The 25,672-nt window shown below is 35.5% G+C and overlaps 1 protein-coding gene across 2 annotated transcripts in view; it reads left to right on the plus strand.

Moving 5' to 3' along the window:
* The window catches only part of LRRC7 (leucine rich repeat containing 7), a 708,443-nt gene that overhangs the window by 641,148 nt on the left and 41,623 nt on the right, over positions 1-25,672 (plus strand). For both annotated transcript variants that reach the window (XM_082688811.1, XM_082688812.1), the window contains one exon: positions 17,868-18,089. In XM_082688811.1, the coding sequence (XP_082544937.1) occupies positions 17,868-18,089 (222 nt within the window). The remainder of the gene's footprint in view (positions 1-17,867; positions 18,090-25,672) is intronic.

The raw sequence follows: 25,672 nt of genomic DNA on the forward strand, positions 1-25,672 counted from the left end.
TCTCTCTCTCGGGGCACCTGGATGGCTCAGTGGGTTAAAGCCTCTGCCTTTGGCTTGGGTCATCATCCCAGGGTCCTGGGACTGAGCCCCGTGTCGGGCTCTCTGCTCGGCAGGGGGGCCTGCTTCCCTTCCTCTCTCTCTGCCTGCCTCTCTGCCTGTCAAATAAATAAATAAAATAAAATCTTTAAAAAAAAAAAAAAAAAGATTCTCTCTCCCTCTCCTACTGCCCCTCCCCTGCCCCCACCAAAGAACAACGACAACAAAAAAACTGAATCAAATTTCTATTAGAACTGGTTTTTCATTTGGTAACAAAAGTCAAACTATTCAAAAAGAACTTTTCAAAAAAGTGAGAATAAATTGATCATTTTTAAATAAGAAGTAGACATTTTAAAATGTGACATATGAAAATTAACCTATTATATTTAGTAATTTAAATAAAAGCATCCTAGTGTTATGCCACAAATATCTTATTTAAATCATATAACCATTAAAAGTTGTAGTCATTAACAAGTAACTTGCTCCAGACCTTTTGTATTAAAAGCAAATATTGCTACCCACACTCTATATATATATGGAACAAAAATAAAAATAACAACAATTCTTGGCTTTTGTAATTTTGCTGAGACACATAGTGCTGTTGGAATCCCCTATATCAAATGCAAGGGAGAGAGTGGATATAGCTTGCTTACATGGAAAGAGTGGAAAGTCTAGAATAGATAAGAAAGTTGAATATTTAAATACTGGAAAAAGTAGGGATGGCAGAAAGTAGAGTGGGATCTACACTGTAAAAGAGCGAGTCAACGTATGCTTGCGTGGCACAGTTAGCTAAACATCTGACTTTTGGTTTTGGCTCAGGTCAAGATCTCAGGGTCCTGGGATGAAGCCTCACAGGCTCTGTGCTCAGCATGGAGCCTACTTGAGATTCTCTCTCCCTCTCCTTCTACATTCCCACTTGTGCGATCTCCCTTTCTCTCTCTCCCAAATAAATAAATCTTTAAAGAGAGAGAGAGAGAGAGAGCCAGTCAAGATGTGGAAGAAACAGGAAGATCAACCCAGTAAACCTTGCATATAAGGGATAATAAGATAAGGAGAAATAGAAATGTTTCTCATTTCCATCAACTATGTCAGAGTCAGAAATATCTGTTCTAGTCTAAAATAAAACTGAAATGAAAAAAAAAAATTCTGAAACCTTAGTAATTGTCAATTCTTTAGCTAAACTCTCCTTTTATACAGAAAGAAATATATCAGGTAGAGTAGGTTTTGCCTGAGACTTTGTATTTTTTCCCTCCCAAAGCAATGTACATTATTGACAGTGAAGAACCTCCAGGAGCAATGCCTTGACTTCATCAGTCCATAAGCAAATGAGAACAACTTTCCCAATCACTGTGAGTAATGCCAAGCACAATCCTGGCTCCCACTTTTTTGCTTCTCTTTCCCAGTCCTCATTTTTTCTCCTCTGCTAGAAGCAAATTTTGTACTGGTCAGAGTAAATTTTTCTTCAATTTTTTTGGTAGACTGAGCCATCACTGAAACTCAAGAACAGATTGGACTCCTTTATATAGACATTTTGAACTCCAAACATTTTTCTGAACATTAGGAAAAGGTCTTTCTGAGTCACCTGGTAGGTTGAGACTCTCCTTGCTTCCCTCATCCTCTTCCTGTCTCCTTCACTGGCAGTGGCGTCACTTAGGGCTCTGTATTGAGCAATGTGAAGACTGCAGTGATATCCACGGTGATGGCAGTCTTCCACAGGGCTGCTGAGCTTCAGGAAGAAGTAGCAGCCAAACCCATCTACTGTCAGTGAGCTCTGCCCAAACAAGAATTGAGTCATTGAAAGGGCAAATTGATGAAGTCATACAATTACAGATTTTTAAATTATAAAAAGGAGAGGGGAACAGTGGGAAGATACCAAATATATGAACCTTTATCCCTAGCAGGACCCTGAAAATGACTGTCAGATCTACAGTAATGCAACCCTGCTTTTCTTAGAGTTTTGGTGTCCAGAAATAATTTGAAACTTATTATTTTATTATTTGCATAAACAGTAAGTAGCCACTCATTAATTTTACCCTTTGATTGTAAAACAAGTTTTAAGCAACATACCAGTTGCCTAGGAGGCACACATTGCCACCCTCACATAAATATCCTTCCAGGTTAAAAGGGGTGATGAGTAGAAGTAGGTAGGTAAAAATTATCTCTTCTATGGCTTTTGTGGCTAGGTAGCAATTTGTGATAATATTTTTAGGCATCCACCAATTACTCCCTGGAGGCTCTTTGAAATTTCTGATGCTTATATTTAGTGACTGTATTGAGAACATTCACTATCTTCCCCTGCTTAAAACATATATTCTTTCTCTACTAGAATAGTCTCAACATGGTCTTAATGGCATAACTATTAGTTATTTTTCCAGAACAAGATAAAAATGAACTACTAGAGGTTAAGTTAAAATACATACGCCAATCCAAAGAGCAATAATAGGAGTTGTAAGCTAAGGGCTCAAATCTAGCCTTGAGAATTTCACATTGCACTCCTTTTATGTCACCAGAATCAGAACTGTTATTCAGATGGACTCTTTTAAAACCCAGCTTATTGATTGACTAACATGTTACCTTTTCCAGTAAACCAATGTGGCCATGTCTTTCCCTAAATTAGAGAAATAAGAATGAATATATCCTATGAGATCCAATGCCCCCATAATTGTGAATTATTCTTATAAGAGAAAGAAGCCGAAATAAATATAAAGATTTGCTTGTTAAACAATAACTAATTGTCAAAGCAAGAGTATGTGGCCTGTAGGAAATCAAAAATTTCATGAAAAGGGCATGCACCAGATGCAGTACCATGTCCTTGGTAACACCTGAATCAGGAAGGATTTGAAGAAATCAATGACATAATTTTCTCTATTTAATGACCCATTTCAAATATATATTTTATTAATGCAAACAGGATGATGTATTTTAAAAAAAACATTTTAAGAGCTTTCAGATTAATTCTGAACTAGTTGTCATGTTTTTTTTTTTTAAAGATTTTATTTATTTGACAGAGGGAGATCACAAGTAGGCAGAAAAGCAGACAGAGACAGAGAGGGAAGCAGGCTCCCCGCTGAGTAGAGAGCCGATGCAGGGCTCGATCCCAGGACCCTAAGATCATGACCTGAGCCAAAGGCAGAGGCTTAACCCACTGAGCCACCCAGGTGCCCCAGATGATGTATTTTTAATCAATTAATTTTAGTACTATTTAACTCAGATTTTTAAAACTTACTATATTACTATTATGGAATGAAGTTTGTTCTCAAAAATAATGCAGATAGGAGGTTGTGGAAATGTGAATGGAAAAAAGTCTCTAACTTAAAGCAAAAGTGACAGTTGAATAAAATAGTGTTCAGTTTCACAGTCGCTTTTTAAAATTCTTTTACTCAAACAGCATTAGTTCTTTAACTTCCAGAGTACATCCCTCTATCTCCTAATATCAGTACCACAATACAGCTGTGTCCAGTAGTGAAAGACATCACAACATCACTGTCATAAAATCAGGAGATTGTTCTCATCCGGATTGACCCTAAATTATTTCCTCAATTAAAGTGCAAACCCAAAGAGTGTCTATCAAATGACTATTAAGTCAGAAGTAAAGGAGGAAAAAAAAAATACCTTGCCACAAATTAAAACAATAGAATAGGGGCGCCTGGGTGGCTCAGTGGGTTAAGCCGCTGCCTTCGGCTCAGGTCGTGATCTCAGGGTCCTGGGATCAAGTCCTGCGTCGGGCTCTCTGCTCAGCGGGGAGCCTGCTTCCTTCTCTCTCTCTGCCTGCCTCTCTGTCTACTTGTGATCTCTCTCTGTCAAATAAATAAATAAAATCTTTAAAAAAAAATAAAATAAAAATAAAACAATAGAATAGCAGGCTAAAACTATTTATTTCTTAAAATCCTGACATAGGTGTTCTTTCAGACAAATGACTGTTCTACTTCAGAAAATTGAAATAACTCAATAAGATTTATACTGTCTTCATTTTAAAAGAAATATAAAAGCAAAAGAAAAGTGCAAAATTAACCCAATGTGATAAAAATGTCCATGACTGTATGTAATTTGAAGACCTAAACAACATGACACCTGGCAGATGATCAAGGATTATTGCCAAATAGAAGATATCAAAATACTAAGATTCCACCATTTCTTGCCACTTGGTTTTTGTCTGATTTAGTCTACTATCTAAAGTTTCTTAGAAGTCTTAAGGGTGAAAGGAATAATTGTCAATTTTTTGTTGTTACTATTAACATCTTTCTTTTATTTTATTTCAAGAATGTGTAAGTTAGCACCATCACAAAACAAAATGTAGGCTGAAAATGTCAGGTAGCTCCAATGTCATCATTTTTGCTATTATGGATCCTTTGTTGTTTTTCCATTTGGTTAATAATTTCCAGTTTCATAGCTGTGTTTTATAAACTGACATTTAATCATAAGAGAATATGCTTATGAGCTTCAATAAGCAGGAAACGATTGTCTGCACACATCAGCCAGCTCTCATCCTAAGGCCCATGCACTGAAGGGAAAGGCCTTACTGCCCTTTTTATCTGTCATTTGGAGCACTGGAGTATATGACCGGTTTTTTACTCTAAAAAACTTTGTCAATGAATATTTTGAGTAACGCCCCTCCCAAAATTTTGCACTGTGCTGGCAGAATGTAATGTCACACAGTCCTCAGGGCAGAGGAAAGAACATCTTCCTGCCTCCTTTCTTTTAAGCTTCAGAGCCCCGTTCCAAGTTGCCCCCTAATGCCCAAATGGGAGAACATAGATTTTTGGCGTCAGAACTGCCCTAACTGAATATTAAAAAGGAGAGAGAAAGAGAGAAGGAAAAATAGTTTGGTTATCACATTTGGTTATCGAAGCTTAATAGTTTGGTTATCATGATCGTAGAACAATTATCTCTAATACACGGTGGACTGTATCATGATGCTTAACATAGACATTCTTAACAAGACATTCTCATATCATCTTCAAAACAAGGCATAGAATTGAGGAACGCAAAACTGGAGCCCAGTAATGTCGTCTTCTAGAGCCTGGTCTAATCACTATGTTATACTCTTACTATATCCCTCCCACTCCACTCAACCAAAAAAATTTAGAAAACATTATAACAAAGCCCTGTTGAAATAGTAAGTAACCCTCAATATCAGGAATATATCTGGTATATAGTTAGCTAGGACTTTTTGCCACAAGTTGGTACTGTTTCTTCTGTTCCTTGTTCAGAAGAAAGAAAGAAACTCTGGCACCAGTGATGTGCTTAAAAATGAATTTTGAGTCCTCTTCAACTTGTTTTTCTTGACCCAGCAGTATATTAGTTATTCTTAAATGCAAATGTTTACTAAATCTTCATTTTCTTTAATCTGACACATTTACAAATTCTTTACTTTTGTGAATCTCAGAAGGAACAGAATCAGGAGCCCTAAGCAGGACCAAAAACTACCTACGGATTCTTCCATCATGTTGAATTTAGTTCATTTTGTTAATTTTGTTTCTCAGTGATTTAGCCTGTCAAACTTCCTAATTATATCATCTAAGATTTCAGCCACCACTTCCTGTTTAATATTGTCTCCATCTTCCAAAAAATAACCTAAATCCTGTCACCAAAAACCACAGGTAAAAGTGACAAAACTGCACTGAATATTGAATCAATCACTGGAAAATGACAATTACACTAAAGCATAAAAACTAAGCTATGCACTAACCTGTGTGTGTGGGGGGGGGGGGAGATCTGTCTTTTTAAGAACTTGTACTCTTTCTCTCTCTCTCTTTTTGTCAGGAGTGCAAAAGAAACTGTGAGCTTAACTTTCTTTAACTGGCCCTTAGGAATTTTAAGCTTTTATTTTTTTTTAAATTTTATTTATTTATTTGACAGACAGAGATCACAGTTCTGCAGAGAAGCAGGCAGAGAGAGAAGGAAGCAGGCTCCCTGCTGAGCAGAGAGCCAGATGAGGGGCTGGATCCCAGGACCCTGGGATCATGACCAGGCTTTAAACCACTGAGCCACGCAGGCACCCCGTGAATTTTAAGCTTTGCTGTTGAGTTTCCATCTTAGGGAAGAAAGGACATTGATGCGTACCTTCTAGAATGGTTCTAAAAATTAAGATGGTGATATAAAATACTTATCACAGTGCCTGTCATATGTATTTAATTATTGGTAGATATTATGACATTTATTATTTTAGAAAAAACTCTGACATCATTGTCAACAATTAACACAGAGTTAATTATGGCAAGGTAAATTTTCACTTAATGTTATTCCTAACAATAGCCTGTTAATGAGACCAAGGTCATAACTTAGTTAGTATCCCTTCTGAATTACTATATGAACACAGGCTGCACTCTTCACCTGTACACTTTCTTGAAATCATATAAAGAATGGGGATGGAGGTGTCTAAGGGAAAAAAATGAAGGTGAATCACCTCAACTTAAAATACTAGCCATATTAGTGAAGAGTGAGTAGTATCATCTCTACTTATGACAGAATTGTGTTTTTTAAATTTGTGTATGTTGTACGCCTCCATAAAAGAGGTCATTTTTCAATATTTGAAGCAAAATGCATGACTTACAGCTTGCTAACAAATAACTTGTAAGACACAATCTCAGTAAATTGGAGTCTAGGTAAGCCTAGAGTTCTAGGATTGCTGGATTTTCAAAAGTTGGAATATTTAGGGGTTCATTGACCTTGAACTGGTGAAGCATAGTTATTTGAAAGAGACTATTGCTGATTGGCTAACTTTCAGGAGCAATTTCTCATGCAAATTGTCATTAATTAATTGTAACAGGTTTAAAAAAGAGTTTTCTTGGATGATTATTTACTGCTATGTTCAAAGAACAATCAGACCTTTCCTTAGCAGAGAATTTTTTATTCTCAGTGCAATTATTGAGTACTTACTATGTACCAAGCAATATGCTCAATTTATTATGTTACCTTAAATCTTCAGAATATTCTGTGAAGCACTTGTCATTATCACTTTCATATGATAAGCAGAGGGGGCTTAGGTAACTTGCAGAAGATTGCATAACTAAAAAGGGATAGAGCGAGAAATAAAGCCGAGTCATCCGACTCCAAAGATTGTGTGTGTTATCTGCACTGCCTCTATTACTTTTTAAATTAACTTCTGGCATTTCTACAACCCTCCATTTCTATAATTTTGTCATTTTAAGAATGCCATACAAATGGAATCCTACAGTATGTAATTCTAGGGGATTAGCTTTCTTACTCAGCATAATTCCCTGAAGATTCATTCCCCGTCATCGTGTGTGTGTTAATAGTTTCTTCCTTTTTATTGCTGATGAGTGTATTATGGTAAGGATGCATCCGTTTGTTTAACCATTCACACACCGAAGGAAACCTGGGCTGTTTCCAGTTTGGGGCTGTTATGAAGAAAAGTGGTCTAAACATTCATGGACAGGTTTTTGATTGAATGTAAGTCTTACATCTCTAGGATAAACGTCCAGAAATGTAACTGCTGAATCATATGGCACTCGCATATTTAATTTTTGAAGAGACTGCCAAATATGTTTCCAGAGTGATTCTACCATTTCCTGTTTCCTGCAGCAGCCTCTGAGCGATCTAGTCCATCCTCATCATCGTCAACATTCGTTGCTGTCACTATGTTTTATTTAGGCTGTCTGATAGGTGTGTAGTGATAGTTCTTTGTGGTATTAATTTTAAGTCTTCTAACAGCTAATGACATTGAACATCTTTCCATGTGCTTATTAGCTGCTGTCTCTGTTGTCTTGGGTGAAATGTTTCTTCATACCTTTTGACATTATTCCAAATGGATAATTTAGTCTCTTACTTCTGCCTTCTGAGAGTTCTTTATTCCTAATACTATTTTTGTCAGTTATGTGACCAGCCAATCTTTTCTTAAACTCTGTGGTTTGTGTTTCATTCTCAGTGTTTTACATTTAAGTCTGTGATCTATTTTGAGCTAATTTTTATATATATCAGGTGTGAGATATAGGTCAAGTTTCATTAATTTTGCCGATGGATGTCCACGTGAGCCAGCACCATTTGTTGAAAAGGCTCTTTCCTCTACTGAATTGTTTTTGCACCTTTGCCAAAAATCATTTGGGCAGATTTTTGTGAGTCTATTTATAGGCTCTCTGAACTATTCCATTTATCAATCTGTCTGTCCCTCTGCCAGTGCCACACAGTTCTGATTACTATAACTATAATAATCTTGAAATCAGATAGTCTTATTCTTCCTGTTTTCTTCTTCTTTCCCAAAGTCATTATAGTTATTCTAGTTTCATTGCCTTTCAGTATAAATTTTAGAATAATCTTATCCAGGTACATAAAAAATCTTGCTGGGATTTTTACCAGAATTTGTTTAACCTGTGTATTGATTTGGAGAGAATGACATCTTTACTATGTTAAGTCTTCCAATCCACAAGTATGTGTTCATTTATTTAAATCTTCTTTGATATCGTTCATCAGCATTGTGTAGTTTTCAGCATAGAAGTCCTGTGCAGGCTTCATTTGATTTACACCTAAGTAGTTCACTTTTTTTGAGTGATTGTACATGGTATCGCTTGAAATTATGATGAGCACATATTTGTTGCTAACATACATAGGTATAATTTGCTCTTGTATCCTGCAAACTTGCTCAATTCACTTGTTTGTTCTAGGAATTTATTTTTGTTGCTTCTTCTGATTTTCACATGTAGAGAATCATGTCATCTGCAAATCAAAACAGTTAATTTCTTCCTCTTCAATTCTGTATGCCTTTTATTTCCTTTTCTTGTCTTATCTTGTTGACTAGAACCTCCAACTCTATGTTGAAAAAGAGTGGTGAGTGTGGACATCTATGAGTGTCCTTCATCTTATGGCAGAAGTATTCAGTTTTACAACATTAAGTATAATGTTAGCTGTATGTTTTTTGTTAATGTTCTTTATCAAGCTGGGGAAGTTCCCCTCCATCCCTCTGTCTCTGGGGGGTTTTATTATAAATGGGTGCTGAATTTTGTCAAATTTATTCTGCTTCCAATGATAGGCATCACATGATTTTACCTCTGTAGCCCATTAATATGGTGCTTTGCATTGGTTGATTTTGAAATATAGAACAAGCTTTCAACCACTGATATAAGGCCCACTTGGTCACAGTGTAGAATTCTTTTTTTATATAGCTGAATTCCTTTTACCAGTATTTTGTTAAGGATTTTTGCATTTATCCTTGTTTGTCTGTAGTTTTCTTCTTTTTCCTCTCTCTCTCTCTCTCTCTTTGGTACTATCCTTGTCTGGTATTGTTATTGGAGTAACAGTATTTTCATAAAATAACTTGGGAAGTGACCCTTCCTTTTCCATTTTCTGGAAAAGAGTGTGTAAAATTGGTTTAATTATTTTTTTAAGATTTGTTTATTTATTTTAGGGAGGCAGAGAGAGAACATGTGTGCACAAGTGAGAGGGGAAGAGGGAGAGGAAGAGAGAGAATCTCAAACAGACTCCCAACTGAACAGAGCCTGAAGCTTAGCAGGCTATGCAACCCAGGGACCTGGTGTTAATTCTCATCTAAATGTTTGGTAGAACTCTCCAGTGTAATCATCTGGACCTGGAGATTTCTTTCCTAATTTTTTAAATTATAGATTACAATCTTGATAGTTATAGGGCTGTTGAAATTATCTATTTCATATTGGACGAATTATGGTAGTTTGAGTTTCGAGAAAGTGACCCATTTCATGTGAATTTTCAAATTTACGAGTATAGAGTTATTTGTAGTATTGCCATATTAGCCTCATGATGTTTACACAATCTATAATCATATTCCCTTCTTAATTCTTAATTTTGGTAATTTGTGTATTCTTTTTTTCTTTTGCAATCTTAGTAGAAGCATGTCAATTTTATAGATTTTTTTTCAAAGCACCACATTTTCTCATCTATTTTATCTGTTATTCACTTTCCATTTCATTAATTTCTATTCTTTTTATTATATCCTTCCTTCTACTTGCTTTGGATTCATTTAGCTTTTCTTTCCCTAGACTCTTGATGCAGGATCTTAATTATTGATTTGAAACTTCTTCTTTTCTAATACATGCATTTAGGGTGATAGATTTCCCTCTCAGCACTGCTTTAGTTGTGTTCCACAAATTTTTAATGTGCTCTGTTTTCATTTATGTTCAGTTCAATGTATTATTTCTCTTGAGACTTCTTTGACCCATGGATTATTTAGAACTGCACTGTTTAGTTTCCAAGTATTCAGATAGTTTTATTTTTCTGTCATTGGCTTTTAGTTTGATCCTATTGTGGTTGGAGAATTCATTGTGTTATTTCAATTCTTTTAAATTTATTCAGATTTGTTCTCTGGTTCATGGCATATTCTTAGTAAATATTCTATGGGAATGTAAGATACTGTGTATTCTGCTGCTGTCAGGTAGAATGTCCTATAAATGATCATTAGTTCTGGTTAGTTGATGGTATTATTGAATTCTTTTATTTTCTCACTGATTTTTAGTGTAGTTCTATCAATTGTTGAGAGAAGAGTGTTAAAATCTCCAACTATAATTGTTTATTTCTCTGTAAGTTCGATCAATTTTGCTCTCCACAGTTGCAGCTCTGTTGTCTGTTGTGTACACATTTAAGATTACTGTATCCTCTCAGTGGACTGATGTTCTCATAACATAAGATCTCTCTTTATCTTTAGTATAATTACTGTTCTGAAATTGACTTTGTCTAGTATTAATACAGCCTCTTCTCTTTTCCCTAATTAATATTTGCATGGTGTATGTTTTTAATCCTTTTACTTGTTATCTGCCTCTATTGCTATATCTGAAGTAATATCTACATATAGTTTCTATACTCTGCATATAATTGAGTAATATTTTTTAATCCCCTCTGCCAAGATCTGTCTTTTAATTTGTGCATTCAGTCTCCTTGCATTTAACTTAAGAACTGACACATTAAGGTTTAAGTTTTTGTTTTGTTTTGTTTTTATTAACATATAATGTGTTATTTGCTTCAGGGGTACAGGTCTGTGAATCCTCAGTCTTACACAATTCACAGCACTCATCATAGCACATACCGTCTCCAGTTGTCCATAACCCAGCCACCCCCTACCTCCCCCACCACCCACCAGCAACCCTCAGTTTGTTACCTGACATTAAGAGTCTCTTATGGTTTGTTTCCCTCCCCTGTCCCATCTTGTATCATTTTTACCTCCCTTCCCCCCATGACCCCCAGTTTAAGTTTTAATGTATTTTTTTTGCTCTTTTCTATTCTCTCTCTCTCTCTGTTTTGCTCCTCTCTTTTGTTTTCTCTCTTACCTGTTTCCTGTGTGTTATTTTTTAGAATTTCATTTTTATTTATGTATAGTGTTCCTAACAAATCTCTTTGTGTTGCTTTTTAAATTGTTGCTCCTGCTATTACATTGAATATACATAAATTACAAGGGTCTGCTAGTTTCATCACTTAAGGGTTCAAGTGAAATGTAGAAACTTTATCACTCTTTACATCACTTCACCCTTCTCTATTTATAATTGTCTCAGACATTTCTTCTACATACATTTAGGACCACCTCAGATAGTGCCATAGTTTTACTTCAATTATCACACATATTTCTGAAAACTCAAGAAGATAAAATGCATTATATTTACCCATGTGTTTGTTTGCCATGTTCTTTCTTCCTTCCTAAAGTTCCTTCCTGAAGTTCTACTCCATCTTCTTTCTTTTATTATTTCCATTTTTTTAGAGAACTTCCTTTAGCTATTATTTTAGGATAGGTATGGCGGTGACAAATTTTCTTCATTTGTCTTCATCTAAGAATGTCTCAATTCCCTTTTCATTCCTGAAGAACATTCTCATTGGGATAGAATTTTAGATTGACAGTTCTTTTCCTTCAGCACTTGAAATACTGTGCCACTTCTTTCCTTTCTCCATGGTTTTTGATGAGACATCCACTGTCATTTGAATTGTTCTTCTCTGGTAAGATGTCATTTTTTTCAGGCTACCTTTAAGATATTTTTCTTTTTCTTTAGTTTTCAGAAGTTTAATTACAATGTGTCTATGCATGGTTTTCTTTGGGTTTAATCTGTGTAATGTTAGTCTCTCTGCTTCTTAAATCTATAGGTTTTTGTCTTCTGACAAATTTCAGAATTTTTCAGCAATTATCTCTTCATTTAATTTTCACCCCCATTCTCTTTCTTCTCTCTTTTTGATAATATGATTGTCAGAAGTTTTGTATGGTCTCATAGGTCCCTAATACTCTGTTCTTTTTTTTTTTTTTTTTCAGTGTATTTTGACCTCTGTAATTCAGACATGATAATTGCTATTGCCCTATTGTCTCCTTTCCTCTCTGCATTCTTCTGTTAACCCTTCCACTGGATTTTTCATTTACTGTATTTTCCAGCTCTAAAATTGCCATTTGTTTCTTCTTAGTATCTTCTATTTCTTTGCTGAGAATTTATATTTTTGGCTGCATTTCTATCTTTTTCATTTGTTTTAAGCACATGCATAATTCTTCATCAAAACATTTTTTTAATGGCTACTTTAAAATCTTTGTCAGATAATGCTAACATCTCTGTCTTCTCAGTGTTTGTATTTCCTGATTATCTTTTTCCATTCAGTTTGACATTTTCCTGGTCCTTGGTATGACTGAAACCTGGACATTTTCATATAATGTTATAAAATCTGGATTGTATTAAACCTTCTGTTTTAGCTGGCTTCTTCTAATACCACTCCAGTTGGAGGAGAATGGGTCACTGCCTCATTCTGGCCAGGTAGGGAGAAGTCCAATTTTCCCATTCAGTCTTCGTTGACACTTAAGGCAACGTCTTCTTGTTTTTGCTAGGCAAGAATGGAATTTCCATCTCCCCAGATGGTCTCCAATGATACAGTGGGGGTAGCCTCACTGGTTGATGGAGAAGGTCCTGACTCCATCATACTAGGACTTCTCTAATCATACTATTGCTAAGGTAGAGGGCTGCCTCACTACTGATGGGTGGGTATGGAAGCCCAGGCTCCTTGTGTGATCTCCATTGACATCTTTGGAGTGAGGGAAGACTTGCTACAGGCAGATGGGAATGAATGCAGTGGTATCTAACTTGGCCTTCTTGGACACTACCTAGGCAGGAGTGTGCTTTGTTACACCTTTATAAAAGTAGAAGTCTATGGTCCACACTTGACTCTTGCTGGCATTGTCAGGATGAGGCCACAGTTTTTTCCATGATGTTTGGTTATAAGAGAATAGTCATTGTCTAAAGTCTTGTTTTTCTAGGCTGTCCCTTTTCTGGTCCCTTGGATAAAGAGAGAAAGATACTGTTGGAGCTTGTCTCTTCTGCATCTGTTGGCATTTTGAAGTTGCCTACTTCCCAGCTCCAAGTCTGGGATATATGACCCAAAAATAAAACCTAAGAGATTCGCTGCCATGCTGTTACTTGGTCTCCATATCTGAGTTGATCTACTTTCTTCTGTCTTCTTTCCAGAGCTTTCTTATATTTGTTTACATAAAATATCCAAGGTTTTAGTTGTTCTTGCAGGGAATAGGAACTAGTATGTCTACTCCATCTACCTAAAATCAAAAATCCAACTGTCTATATTTTTAAAAACTTAACCTGCTTTCTAAAAAAAGGTCACTATAGAACACATGGTATAAAAAGAATATAATGGGACTGTTTTGTTGTTATTGTTGTTTCTTTACAAAATTACTGAAACTGATTCATTTAAATGAGTGTCACTGGTTCCTTGAAATTAGTTACTGAGTTATCCTTTGTATGTAATTCTGTATTGTTGACACTGCTCCCAAACATTTTTTGAACTCTATGGAACTCTAATTTGAGAGAATGAGTTGTGTCATTTGAATATTCTCATTGGCATAAACTCTCCTCCTTTGAAACTACGTTTGATTTTTGGAAGCAACCTCAAGTGGTTAAAGACCCAAGATGGCTAGTAAAACAGATGACCATATTGGGTAATATACTTCTCAGTCTAACAGTCTTTTCTAAGAGAATAGTGTGAACCAAAGTATTTTATAGTAAGAAAGTCATTTCTTTTCTATTATATAAAACTTCCCAAACACTTTAAATTTCTACATAATAAGCCTGATTAGCTGTGGGCTGAATTTTGCATGAACAGTGCCCTTTGGTATCAAATCAATATTTCTTTTCTGTGATGTTGACATTGATGTTTTCTTGGGTCCTATGGATATTGGAGTTTTTCTCTGTAAATTTTGACAGTATGGTTTTGGGTCAACTTGAAAACACTATATTTCATCACTATTCCTCTCAAATACATGTTATTTTGTCCAACCTCCCCTTGAAAGTTCAAAACAAATGTCAGATCTTCTCTATTTCATTTTATCATTCAAAATGTGTAGCACAGTCTTTACAGAAACCTTTACGTTCAAATTCCCCTTCAGTATGAGTCAGTGTTCTCAAAGCTAACCCTCTGCTTGAACAAATCCAGTCTCTGACATTTTCAACATTTTCATTAGCCCTTTGTACTTCATCATGAGCATCCTCATTACCTTTCTTAAACTTTTGTGCCAATCAAAAACAAAAACAAAAACAAAAAACCACTTCCCCTTTACAGTCCCTCCAACACCATAACTGTCCCTTTAGATGTCTTGTGTCATTTATGTTTGCTTAACTTCATGCAAAATTTAGTGTTAATTCTTGGCTTTCTACAGCTGTCACCCCCCATCCCCATTCAGTACAGCCTGTAATCCCAATACAGAGTGAAAAAACAGTACTGCAAACAGAATCATTTTACAGCACATTCCTTCCATGCCCACTTGATGTTTTATCAAACTATCTGAGAACATGAGCTTTGTCACTTCATAATTGTGGGAAAATTACTAAATACACTTATTTGTTTAACTATAATGATCTGTGTCACACCCATAGGATCTAAAATAGATAACAGATCTAATTCAATAAGTAGGAATGGCCCTTTGGCAAATTAAAGAGCTGCTAAAGAAATGTAATATATCCTACAATTTGATTCTTTTGTTCTTTTCATGGTTTCTTTTCAATTCACAGTTCACCTATTGGGAGAGAGAGTCGATTTGGTGATTAGGGGATTGCAGTATCATTTTGTGTTTAAGCCTATGATCTTTCAAAACTAATGATGTACTCTATGTTGGCTAACCGTAAATAATTTAAAAAAAAGATGGAGGGGGTGGGAAGAGCATGATCTTTCATCGTTAGACAGCCTTGGTTCAAGTCCTCATCCTGTCAGTTTACCAGTAGTGAAAACTACTTGGGAAAGCTATTTAACTTCTAGAAGCCTTTGTTTCCTCATTAGTAAAATCGGACAATAATAATTCATAATAGTTAACCTCTAATACTGTTGTAAGGACTAAAGGAGGTAATATATGTAAGGTAAGTTTTATTAGCACATTGTTTAGCACATTATTTGGCACAGTATTCGATAGTAGCCATTATTAAATGCCAGTTATTGCACTCATCATTAAAGATGTTAAGTAGGATATGCTACTTGCCTTCAAGGAGTTCCAAATCAAAGCATATTTCTGGGCTCCAACTGTCTCATCAGAAGGGAAAACTAAACCAGAAAAATAAGTCTACAGGCTATAATAGTTACATAATATATGCAAACAGTTTTTCACCCTTGGATATACCATTACCTGAATAATCTAATCAATGAAGAGATTGTTAAGTGTTCCTTATTAATTTTCTCATGTAGACTATGTATCCATGTTCTGGATCCCTCTAATTTTTTCTGAATGTTAACAATTCTTTGCTTGTCTACATGATCACTTTCAATTACACTGCTGGTCTTCCTTTTGTACACTGGCTCAAGCACTGACTGAAGACCCATCAGTATTATGCCAGTGAAGGTAACAAACAGGTTGAAATGTAAATTAACTTATTGTTCCATAGCCAGGCTAGTCAGTTTTAGTCAGCCTCCACTGTCAGCATTTCAGACTCTAAGAAGTCATTGTCTCCAACTATGACTTAGCATGCTAGTAAGTTCATTCAGAGTATAGCAGCTCAAAATGTCACACAGTTATCATGGTGTTTCTCTCCTACCAAACAAGAGAACATGAGATTCCATGGAGGTTGAAGAGAATCAAACTAAGGGGAAAAACTTGACCATCTAGAACAGCCCTCAAAGTTGCAACACCTCCTTTCATTTAGATTTCTGAAAAAGGCATAGATGCAATAAAGAAATGTACATTAGTCCTTTATGAAGTTATCTTAGTTGTGTTTATGATATTATAGCCTTGCCATTGCTGGTTAATTGTGTTGGGTAGTGTTGGATTGATCATTATTTTCACATTGTGCTGGGATAGTCTGACTCTTTTTTTTTTTTTTTTTTTTGCATCTTTTCCTCCAATTTCTCATGACTGAAATATCTTTACTATTTCTGAATGTAAACATTTACATGATAACAAGACAGCCAGTTGGGCATCTAAAAATATAATCAAATGGTTGTTTACTTTCCCATATGAATTGCCAAATAATAATTTTAAATATTTTCTTCACTGAAATCACCTCTTGTTTGGAACCATTATGCCTCCCATCTTCTGCAAATGATTTTCCATGATCACTGTCATTTCCTTATTTCTCTTAATGTTGCTCTTTTTAAAGAGCTTTTAAAAATTCAAATGAATCTGTTCCTTGAATGCATGTTTAATAATTTTTCCTTTATTCCTCCAATCTGAATTTTTAATCAGAAATCATGATTAGTCAGACTTTCCTAGGTAATGAATTACAAATTTGTTACAAATAGCAAAATTCACAGGCTTTCCTAGCTAATGAATTCAAAGGTGAAATTCAGTTTTGAATTCCAAATGATCTACCCTTAAAAGATCAACAAGAAAGAAAATGAATGTAAGAAGTAACCCCTCTGACACTTCTGTAGTAATAGGTAGAATACGAAGCACAGCAGTGGAATAAGTGTTTAAAAGTATTAATAATCATTTACTTCCCGTGTGAGACCTCCATGTTAAACCATCCATAATTATAAAAGGCATGTTGTGGGTTACCAGTCCACAAGCAGAACCACTTGTGTGGTGGAAAAGATATCAAGTAGAATGACTCAAAAAAACGATGATAAGACAAAGCTGAGAAAATCAGAGTGAGTAAGGAACAGTGGTGCACACCATAGCATTTGAAGATGGAAGACATAGTGAGCATGCCCTCTCCCTCCGACAGCCACCCTTAAGGAGTGAGAAATGGTCATCGTTCCTTTCAATGAGATACTCATGAATGTCTCTGAAAGCTCACAGTGGGATGATCTACATACAGACCTCACCTGGAAGACCCTTCCACATCTGTGCCTCCAGGAACTACAGATTCTCATAGGAGTTTACCACATGGTTCATTTTCAATGTGACTTAAAGATTCCATAAACCATACTCTTGATCTAATAATGCAGAACATGAATGGATATTGGTTAACCTCACCTGAACGACCTCATTTTGCACCTTTGACATAAAGGAAAATGCACACTTTGATTCTTTTGCTTCAGAATCAGGATCCAGCCTCTATCATTCTCCCTCTGATGTTTTCTATATTATATCTCTCTCCCTGCTTTTAGTCAAAATAAAACGCCAGGTAGAACTCCACTTTATTTTTAAGCTGTGACTTCTTTTTGTTCTTGAGATTTTTCGGAGAGATTTTTGCTTCCTTAAAATGGGGGATAAAATAATCTTTGACAAGACACTAGATGACTACGAATGTATTTAATGCAACCTTGCTCCAGTATTAACATTTTCACAAACCACAGTAGGCAGACCCTTACTGTTTTTTCATTATCCTTTCCAGCAGTGGCTGAGAGCCCAAGTGATGCCACTTTACCAGATAGGTATTCTGTACGTGTGTTTGACTTTAATCACATCCTTTCAACACCACGAATCTTTGTCTGACAAATTATCTTCTCCACAGGCAGGCAGCCACATCCAGACTTTGATGGGGTCCCAAAGCCTTCAGCACCGTAGCCGGGAGCAGCAGCCATATGAGGGAAATATAAACAAAGTGACCATCCAGCAATTTCAGTCACCATTGCCTATTCAGATCCCCTCTTCACAGGCCACCCGGGGACCTCAGCCTGGACGGTGCTTAATTCAAACTAAAGGGCAAAGGAGTATGGATGGCTATCCGGAGCAGGTGAGAAGAGTTATGATTGTTGATGAATTTTCAGGAAATGTTCAGGGAAATCCAGTGGATCCGTGGTTTACCTTCCCTCACTAAGGCAGTCTGGGACAAATTAATGTTGCCACCATGTTGAATGGAGTGGAGAACTCTTTCTAGGGGTTTTACCATTATTTTCAGTGGTTAAGCACTACAAGATATAAAAACTGATAGTTGGTAAAATGCCCACTTCACATAAGGAGAAACTGATGAATTTGAAAGTTTTTTTCTTGTATATCCTATCCCTTCTCCTATCCACTTTCAACTCTAATTTAGTGCTGTAGCTTGGCTTTTGAATGATACAGAGCTTCAGTGGATTAGGCATGTTTACCAAGGCCTCTGGTGAAACTCACAGTGTAAAAAGTAAACTATTGGTGAGAACCTTTTTGAAAAATCCTATCTTTTGGTTATTGAATAGGACAAAGTTAAAGCTTTGCTTGAAGAAAGTGATAAAGAACAGTTAAAAGGGAAACACTTCTGAAATGATCCAAAAACCACTGATAAGTACCCTGTAGGAAAAAAAAAAAAAAAATTGCTGCTCTCCCGACCTATCTAAAATTGGGATTTACTTTTCCATTATAGAATGTTTTCTTCCTTAGAACCAGAACACTGAATAGAGTCTTATCTATTGGTTTATATTATGCTTAGAAAATAGGCATTAAGATCTTAATACTCCCATAAAATTAATTTCTCTTATTTCATTCTTCAGATAACTGGGCAAAGCTCCTACTGACTTCACTAACACCTTAATATGGTTAATAAAGATTTCGCCTTAGTATTGGCTACTCAAAGCTTCAGATATCACCCTGCCTTATTTTCTGAACATCTCAGACATTATCATTCTCCAGTTTTTTCTTTCACACTGTTAAGAGCCATTTATTATTTGGATTCCAGCTGCTCTAAACATTGCCTTTACTTCTTAATACCCTTCTTGAGGCTTAGATTAGGTATTAATCATTCTCAGACTTGAGATGGATTGAAGACAACTTTTTTCTTGTCCTACCTTGATCTAGGTTGAGTATTGGATTTAAGATAAAGAAATCAGACAGGTGCCTTTAATCAGGTAATGATATAAGGCTTTTAACTCTCCAAATAGTCTTTAAAGTTAGTAAAGTTTTAAATTATGTTTTACTACAGGCACCTAAAAGGTTAAAGATTGTTCATATTCCCTCCCCCCAAAATATCACAACCTCAGTGAAGCTCTTGGATTTCATGATTCCTATTAGAAGCTACATCGAAAAATCCACTGAGATCAATGCCCTCTGTTTCACCTACTTTGAACAGTAGGTTTGAGCACTCTAAATTTAAGGGCCTTTTTTACATTATTTCTAAAAATACATCAATTGTATAGTTTGACTAATGAAAGGATTACTAAATTCTAAAGTTTACATACTTATCGCTGACAGGTGTTTTGGTCCACAGCTGCAACATCAGGTGCCTTTCAATCTGAGAGGTAAAAACTGGAACGTTCAATGGCTGTGTTAAGGAAGGGACTTAAGTAAATTCTTCTCAGCTTCCCAGTTTTTTTTCCTGCCTTGGTTTCAGGCTGAAATGCTTTGGAATGCTGAGGTAAAAATTTGCCAAGTGAATAAGAATATATTGTTATTATCACTAATTTGATTCATAACTTGTTCATAATTTGCTAAAAATAACTGACATTAACTTGGTTTTTCTCTTTTGCAAATGTATAATCCATGATGAAGTACATTTATATTTGTGGAAGAGACAGATACCAAAGCAGAAAGCACTTTGGAGAGACCATGTGAAAGCCTAAGGAGCCTTTAAAGAATGAGTACTAGTCTGCAAACTCTGCCACCCATTCTCCAGAGTTACGAATCTGAAGACATTTTCTCAACATTTTTTCACAGTTCAGGGTAACATTTGTCCGCCACGCGTGGCGTGCTAGATTCACACTGGCCCATGACCGTGTGTTTTTCCTCCCAACTCCACCTTCAGCGACCCCACACAGTAGAATGAGAGTGTGGGCAAAATTACATCAGGGAAATTGACAAACACTATAAACCAAGCTCTTCCCTACCCCCAGGCAGCCCCCAAACATCTCCCAGCACATCATCACCAACTTCCACTCTGGTTTTTTTTTCATCTCTCTTCCCCACCCCCTCATAACTTCCCCACTTTTCCATTTAGCTCTGTAGCACTCAAGAAAGAGAATACCTGGGTCTCAGAATTTGGATTTTGACTCTCATGTGAAGTTGTGTGACCCTGGCTGAGTCTTTAACTCTTTTGGGGGTTCTGTTTTCCTCCTTATAAAATGAGAACATTACCACCCACAAACAAAATTCAGAAAGTTTTTTAAGAGTCCAAATGATACAATTCTATACACACACACACACACACACACACACACACACAGTTAAGTCCGGCTCTGTGAGTATAGACATAGGCAACAGAAGTAGAAATACAACATTTTAAGAATTTAAATATCAGAGGAAACTTCACGGTTATCAGTCCCAACTTCCCTAATCTTCAAATAGAAAAGCAAGTAAAGCAAAATAAAACAAAAGAGAGAGAGAGCCTGAAAAAGTTTCTGAATATCACTCTCATGATGAAAATATTGCCTGTATTTTTTACTTTTCTAAGTTATATTTCTTTTAAAAACAAACCTCTTGATATGTGTGTGCATCCACACATTAAAGACTTTTATCCCACATTTAACAAGGAAAAAATAGATAAGAATATTTAAAATATTTTATTTTATTATATTTTTATTTAATTTTATTTTTTCAGTGTTCCAAGATTCATTGTTTAGGCACCACACCCAGTGCTGCACGCAATACGGAGCACTAAAGAAATATTTAAAGCTATACAGTTTCAAATGAAAATTATAGAGTAGTGACTGAAGTGCAAAGACCAAGGAAGTCACTGAAAAATTTCTAATATGGGCTCAGTCATTTAAATCAAGACATGCTATTTTTTTTTTTTAAAGTATATATATATATTTTTTTAATTTTTATTTTTTATAGACATGCTATTTTAATAAGGCATTTCTAGTGCTGCAACAAAAGAGCCATAAAGAGGAAAACAGAGTTTTCTTCAATGATCACAACAATGTTAATTTGGTCAAGTACATACATTTCCCAGCTTACAATGGTTTCACTAAGATTTTTAAACTTAACGATGGTGCAAAGGCAAGACACATTCAGTAAAAAACTGTACTTCAAATTTAATAGTCCTGTACCCTTGCCACCATTTTGTTTCTCACTTTTAGTACAGCATTCAATAAATTTCATGAGATACTCCACACTTTAGTATAGAATGGGTTTTGCATTAGATGATTTGGTCCGACTGCAGGCTAATGTAAGTGTTCTGAGCACATATAAATTGGGCTAGGCTAAGCTATGGTGTTCAGTAAGTTAGGTGTATTCAAAACATTTTTGACTTATAATATTTTCAAGATATGTTGGGTTTGTTGGCCTAGAATCCCATTGTAAGTCAAGGAAGATCTGTACAATATGGAAAAAAACTAAATTGTTCACAATTTTTAAGTGCAAAGAGACATTATAAACATAGTACAGAGAGATTACACAGCATGACGAAGCACACTAATTTCTATTAAAGTTGGGAGATTGTAAATTAAAAAAAAAAATAATCACTTATTGCAGTGCTATAGTTGAAAAAATATCCAATTACAAAAAATACATTTTTAATTTAAGGAAAAGAAGTCTGAATGAAACTAAGAAAAGAAAGGGCAGTTAGTGTCTGTTATACTATGTATAGGATACACAGTAGCCCTCCCCCACCGATTCACAGGGGATGTGTTCCAATTCCCCCAGTGAACGCCTGAAAACCATGGATAATATGGAACTCTCTGTATGCTATTTTTCCCATACACACAAAACTATGATAAAGTTTAATTTATAAATTAAGCATGGTAAGAGATTAACCACAATAACAAACAACAAAATAGAACAATTATAACAATACACTGTTATAAAAGTTATGTTAATGGGAATGTGCACCATATTATGCAACCATAATGTAATATTTAAACAGATTCATTATTCTAAAAAGAAACTTTGTATTCAATAACAGTAACTTTCCATACTCCCTTCCCTTCATTTCCCCCAGCCCTAGACAATGGCTCATCTACTTTGTGTCTCTATACATTTGCCTCTCCTGTGTATTTAATATAAATGAGATTATACAATATGTGAGGGTTTTCTGGACTAATTTCAATTAACATAATGTGCTAAGTGTAGAATGTATTACTAATTCATTCCTTTGCATTGCCAAATAACATTCCATGATATGGATATACCACAAAGTGTTTATCCATCAGTTTATGTACTTTTGGATTATTTCCACTTCACGGCCATTATGAATAATATTGCTATGAACATTCATATACAAGTCTGTGAAATGGTAGTTTTTTGGGGGGGTAGGTTTTTTTGGAGGGGTAGTTACTTATGAATGAAATTGCTTGGTAAAATGGTAATTATATTTGTAATTTTGAGAAGCTTCTAAACCTCTGCCTATGGTGGATGCCACATATTACGTTCCCACCAGCAATGAGGTATCTAATTTCTTCACAGTCTTACCATTATTTATTGTCTGTCTTAGTATGTCATAATGATTTTAATGTACATTTTTTCAATAATTAATGATGTTGAGTGCCTTTTCATGCATTTATTAGCCATTCATATGTCTTCTTCGGATAAATGTCTATTAAAAATTTTCACCCATTTTTTATATTTTTTTAAAAGTACTTGTTCATTTATTTGAGAGAGAGAGAGAGAGAAAGAGCAGGAGGAAGAGGGAGAGGGGAATAGAATCTGTAGCAGACTCCACACTGAGCAGAGAGCCCAATGCAGGGCTCAATCTTACAACCCTGAGATCATGACCTGAGCTGAAACCAAGAGTCAGACGCTTATCTGACTGAGCCACCCAGTGCTCCAGCCCATTCTTTAATTAAGTTATTTGGGTTTTCAATTTCTGAACTTTAAGGGTTGTTCATATATTCTGGATATAAGACCCTAATCATATATATTATTTGCAAATATTTTTTTTCCCATTCCTTGAGTTGTCTTTTCAAATTCTTGGTAGTCTCCTTTGAAGCATCAGAGTTTTTAATTTTTATAAAATCAATCAATCATTTTATCATACTTGGTTTCATATCTAAGAAATCATCACCTAATTGAAGATCATAGAGACTTACTCTTGTATTTCTTCTTTGAGTTTTGTAGTTTTCACTCTTACATTTCAGTCTCTGATTTAGTTTGAGTTCATTTTTGTGTATGGTGTGAGATGGGAATAAAAGTCATTATTTTGTATGTGGATATCCAGTTGTCCCTGTACCATTTGTTGAAAAAGCTATTCTTTCTTCAGTGAATTACCTTGGACTTTTTGTTGAAGATCTACTGGCCATAAATTTTGGGGTTTATTTCTAGACTCTCAATTTTATTTCATAGATCTATACATTTACCCTTATGCCATCTTGTTGTTTCTTGATCTTATAAAGACCCATCTACCTTCAGGGCATTTAAAATCATTGACTTTCTGGGATGGCAGTTTTCTTGTGTTTCTTTTTAACTGTTGCATGATCCTTTACATTATTTGTATTTCTGCTAAAATGTCACTTGAGTATTTGAAATATCATTTCTTGGCTATTCTTCCTAAAACAGCTCCACTCTTCTGATCCACCACTCTCTACTACCTTTTTTGCTTTATTTTTTTCACAGTTCATCTCACTATCTGAAATTACTTCTTGTTTACATGTTTAATATGTCTTCTCATTAGAATGTAAGTTCCATGACAGCAAGGATATTTTATCTGTCTGACAAGGTACCTGGCTCTTAGTAGGAAATCAGTAAATATTTGGGGAATAAAGGTGTTAATAATGATTTCTATAACAATTTTCATTTTCAAAGCCATAATGGTTTTTCCAAGCAGTTAATTACATAATTGGAGCATGCCATTGAACAACTGGCATACCTTCTAACAGCTTGTGACATATTTTAAGAAGGAGCCATTATATACGTTTGACAAAGCATATTTGAAAGTATCTTTTGTCATATATGCACATAGTTAAAAAATAAAAGTTGAGTGCTAACCATGTGTCAGCCATTGCCCTAGAATGTCAATGAAGAGATAACATAATAGATATGATTAATACAGGTGATCCAAGTGTCCTACTTGCATAAAAATCCATGTGGATGTGGATACGTCTTCAGTAATACTCTCTGGTAATACTCTCCGGAGTCAGGCACAGAAATGGCCTCAGAAGCTTAATATACTTGATGATAAAGTTCCTTCTTGATGCTTCAACAATTAACAACCCTCTAGTAGATCAAAACCTCACCTTGAATTTCAATCAGTACAGAATTTTTGAGATTCTGCCTACTTCACTTCCCAAAAAGATTTTCCACAACCAACTATATTTTGTTTTTTTTTAAGTAAAAGACAAGAAAAGCCAATTGTTTTATAACAAATAAGCAAGTGTCCCCTTGAATTTTTACCAAGTAGCCCTCTTGATTATAAGTGACTCAACCTAATAAGACTTAAGCAAAAAAAAAAAAAAAAAAAAAAAAAAAAGGAGGAGGGCATGAATACATACTAAGCTAAAACTACAGGAATGGGCAAGCTTCAGATGAGGCTTAAAGTGGGCTCATGACCTCTCTATGGGTTGGTTCCTGTCTCAAAAAAGGCTTTCTCCTCATGGTAGTTTTTAAAACTAGCAGGAGTGAGCAAGATTCTCTTTCCTGGAAATCATAGTGGGCATCTCATTACTCCTTTTTGATTGGATTACCTGCCCATCTTATAAACATTCACATTTCTAGGGAATACAGTGTTTTTTTTGAGGCCTAGATAACATGATTCACCTAAAGTATATAGGCTGAGAATAAAGAAGTTGGTGAGTTATTCAGAGAGAAATTAAGGTTATAGCTACCAGAATTAGCATGAGTGGATCTTGGACAGCAAAAACAAAGGTATCCATTAAAAGCTTTTACACACACTCCTAGGAAAGATAATGATAATTAGAACATATCATAGGACATCAATTCATTACAGCACCACCAAATATTTTTCTGCAGTGCAATTCCCTAATTCTGATCCTAATCCCAATTCCTCCCAACACATACACACTCACACACACAAACACGTAAGTTGTTCGTATGTGCACATGTACACACAAGAGCTACCATTTCCTTTATTCTTGCCACTAGGTTGTAGAGCATTGCAAGACCATATTACTACCTTCAAGAGATTATAGGTTATGACTTCACAGGGCCTCGCTGCTACATAACAACCCATTTTATCGTAGACCTCTCTAAAATAAGACTCAGTATTTTAATAGAGCAAGATTGACACGGACCAGAAGCATGAAGTCAAGTCAGATGATGGAAGCAGACTCTCAAAGAAGCAAATACACCCTTGACTTCCAGCCCATTACTTGTATATTCAGCCAGAAACTTCATTCCTTGATATCAGTATCTTAATAGAACATTGAAATGCTGATTTTCATTACATAAGCTATTTATTAGCCTCTTAGTTCTGACCTTTTGCTAGAACACTGCATTTCCTCTTTGATAATTCTCATT

Source organism: Mustela nivalis (genome assembly GCF_964662115.1).
Source record: "Mustela nivalis genome assembly, chromosome: 10".
Classification (NCBI taxonomy): domain Eukaryota; kingdom Metazoa; phylum Chordata; class Mammalia; order Carnivora; family Mustelidae; genus Mustela; species Mustela nivalis.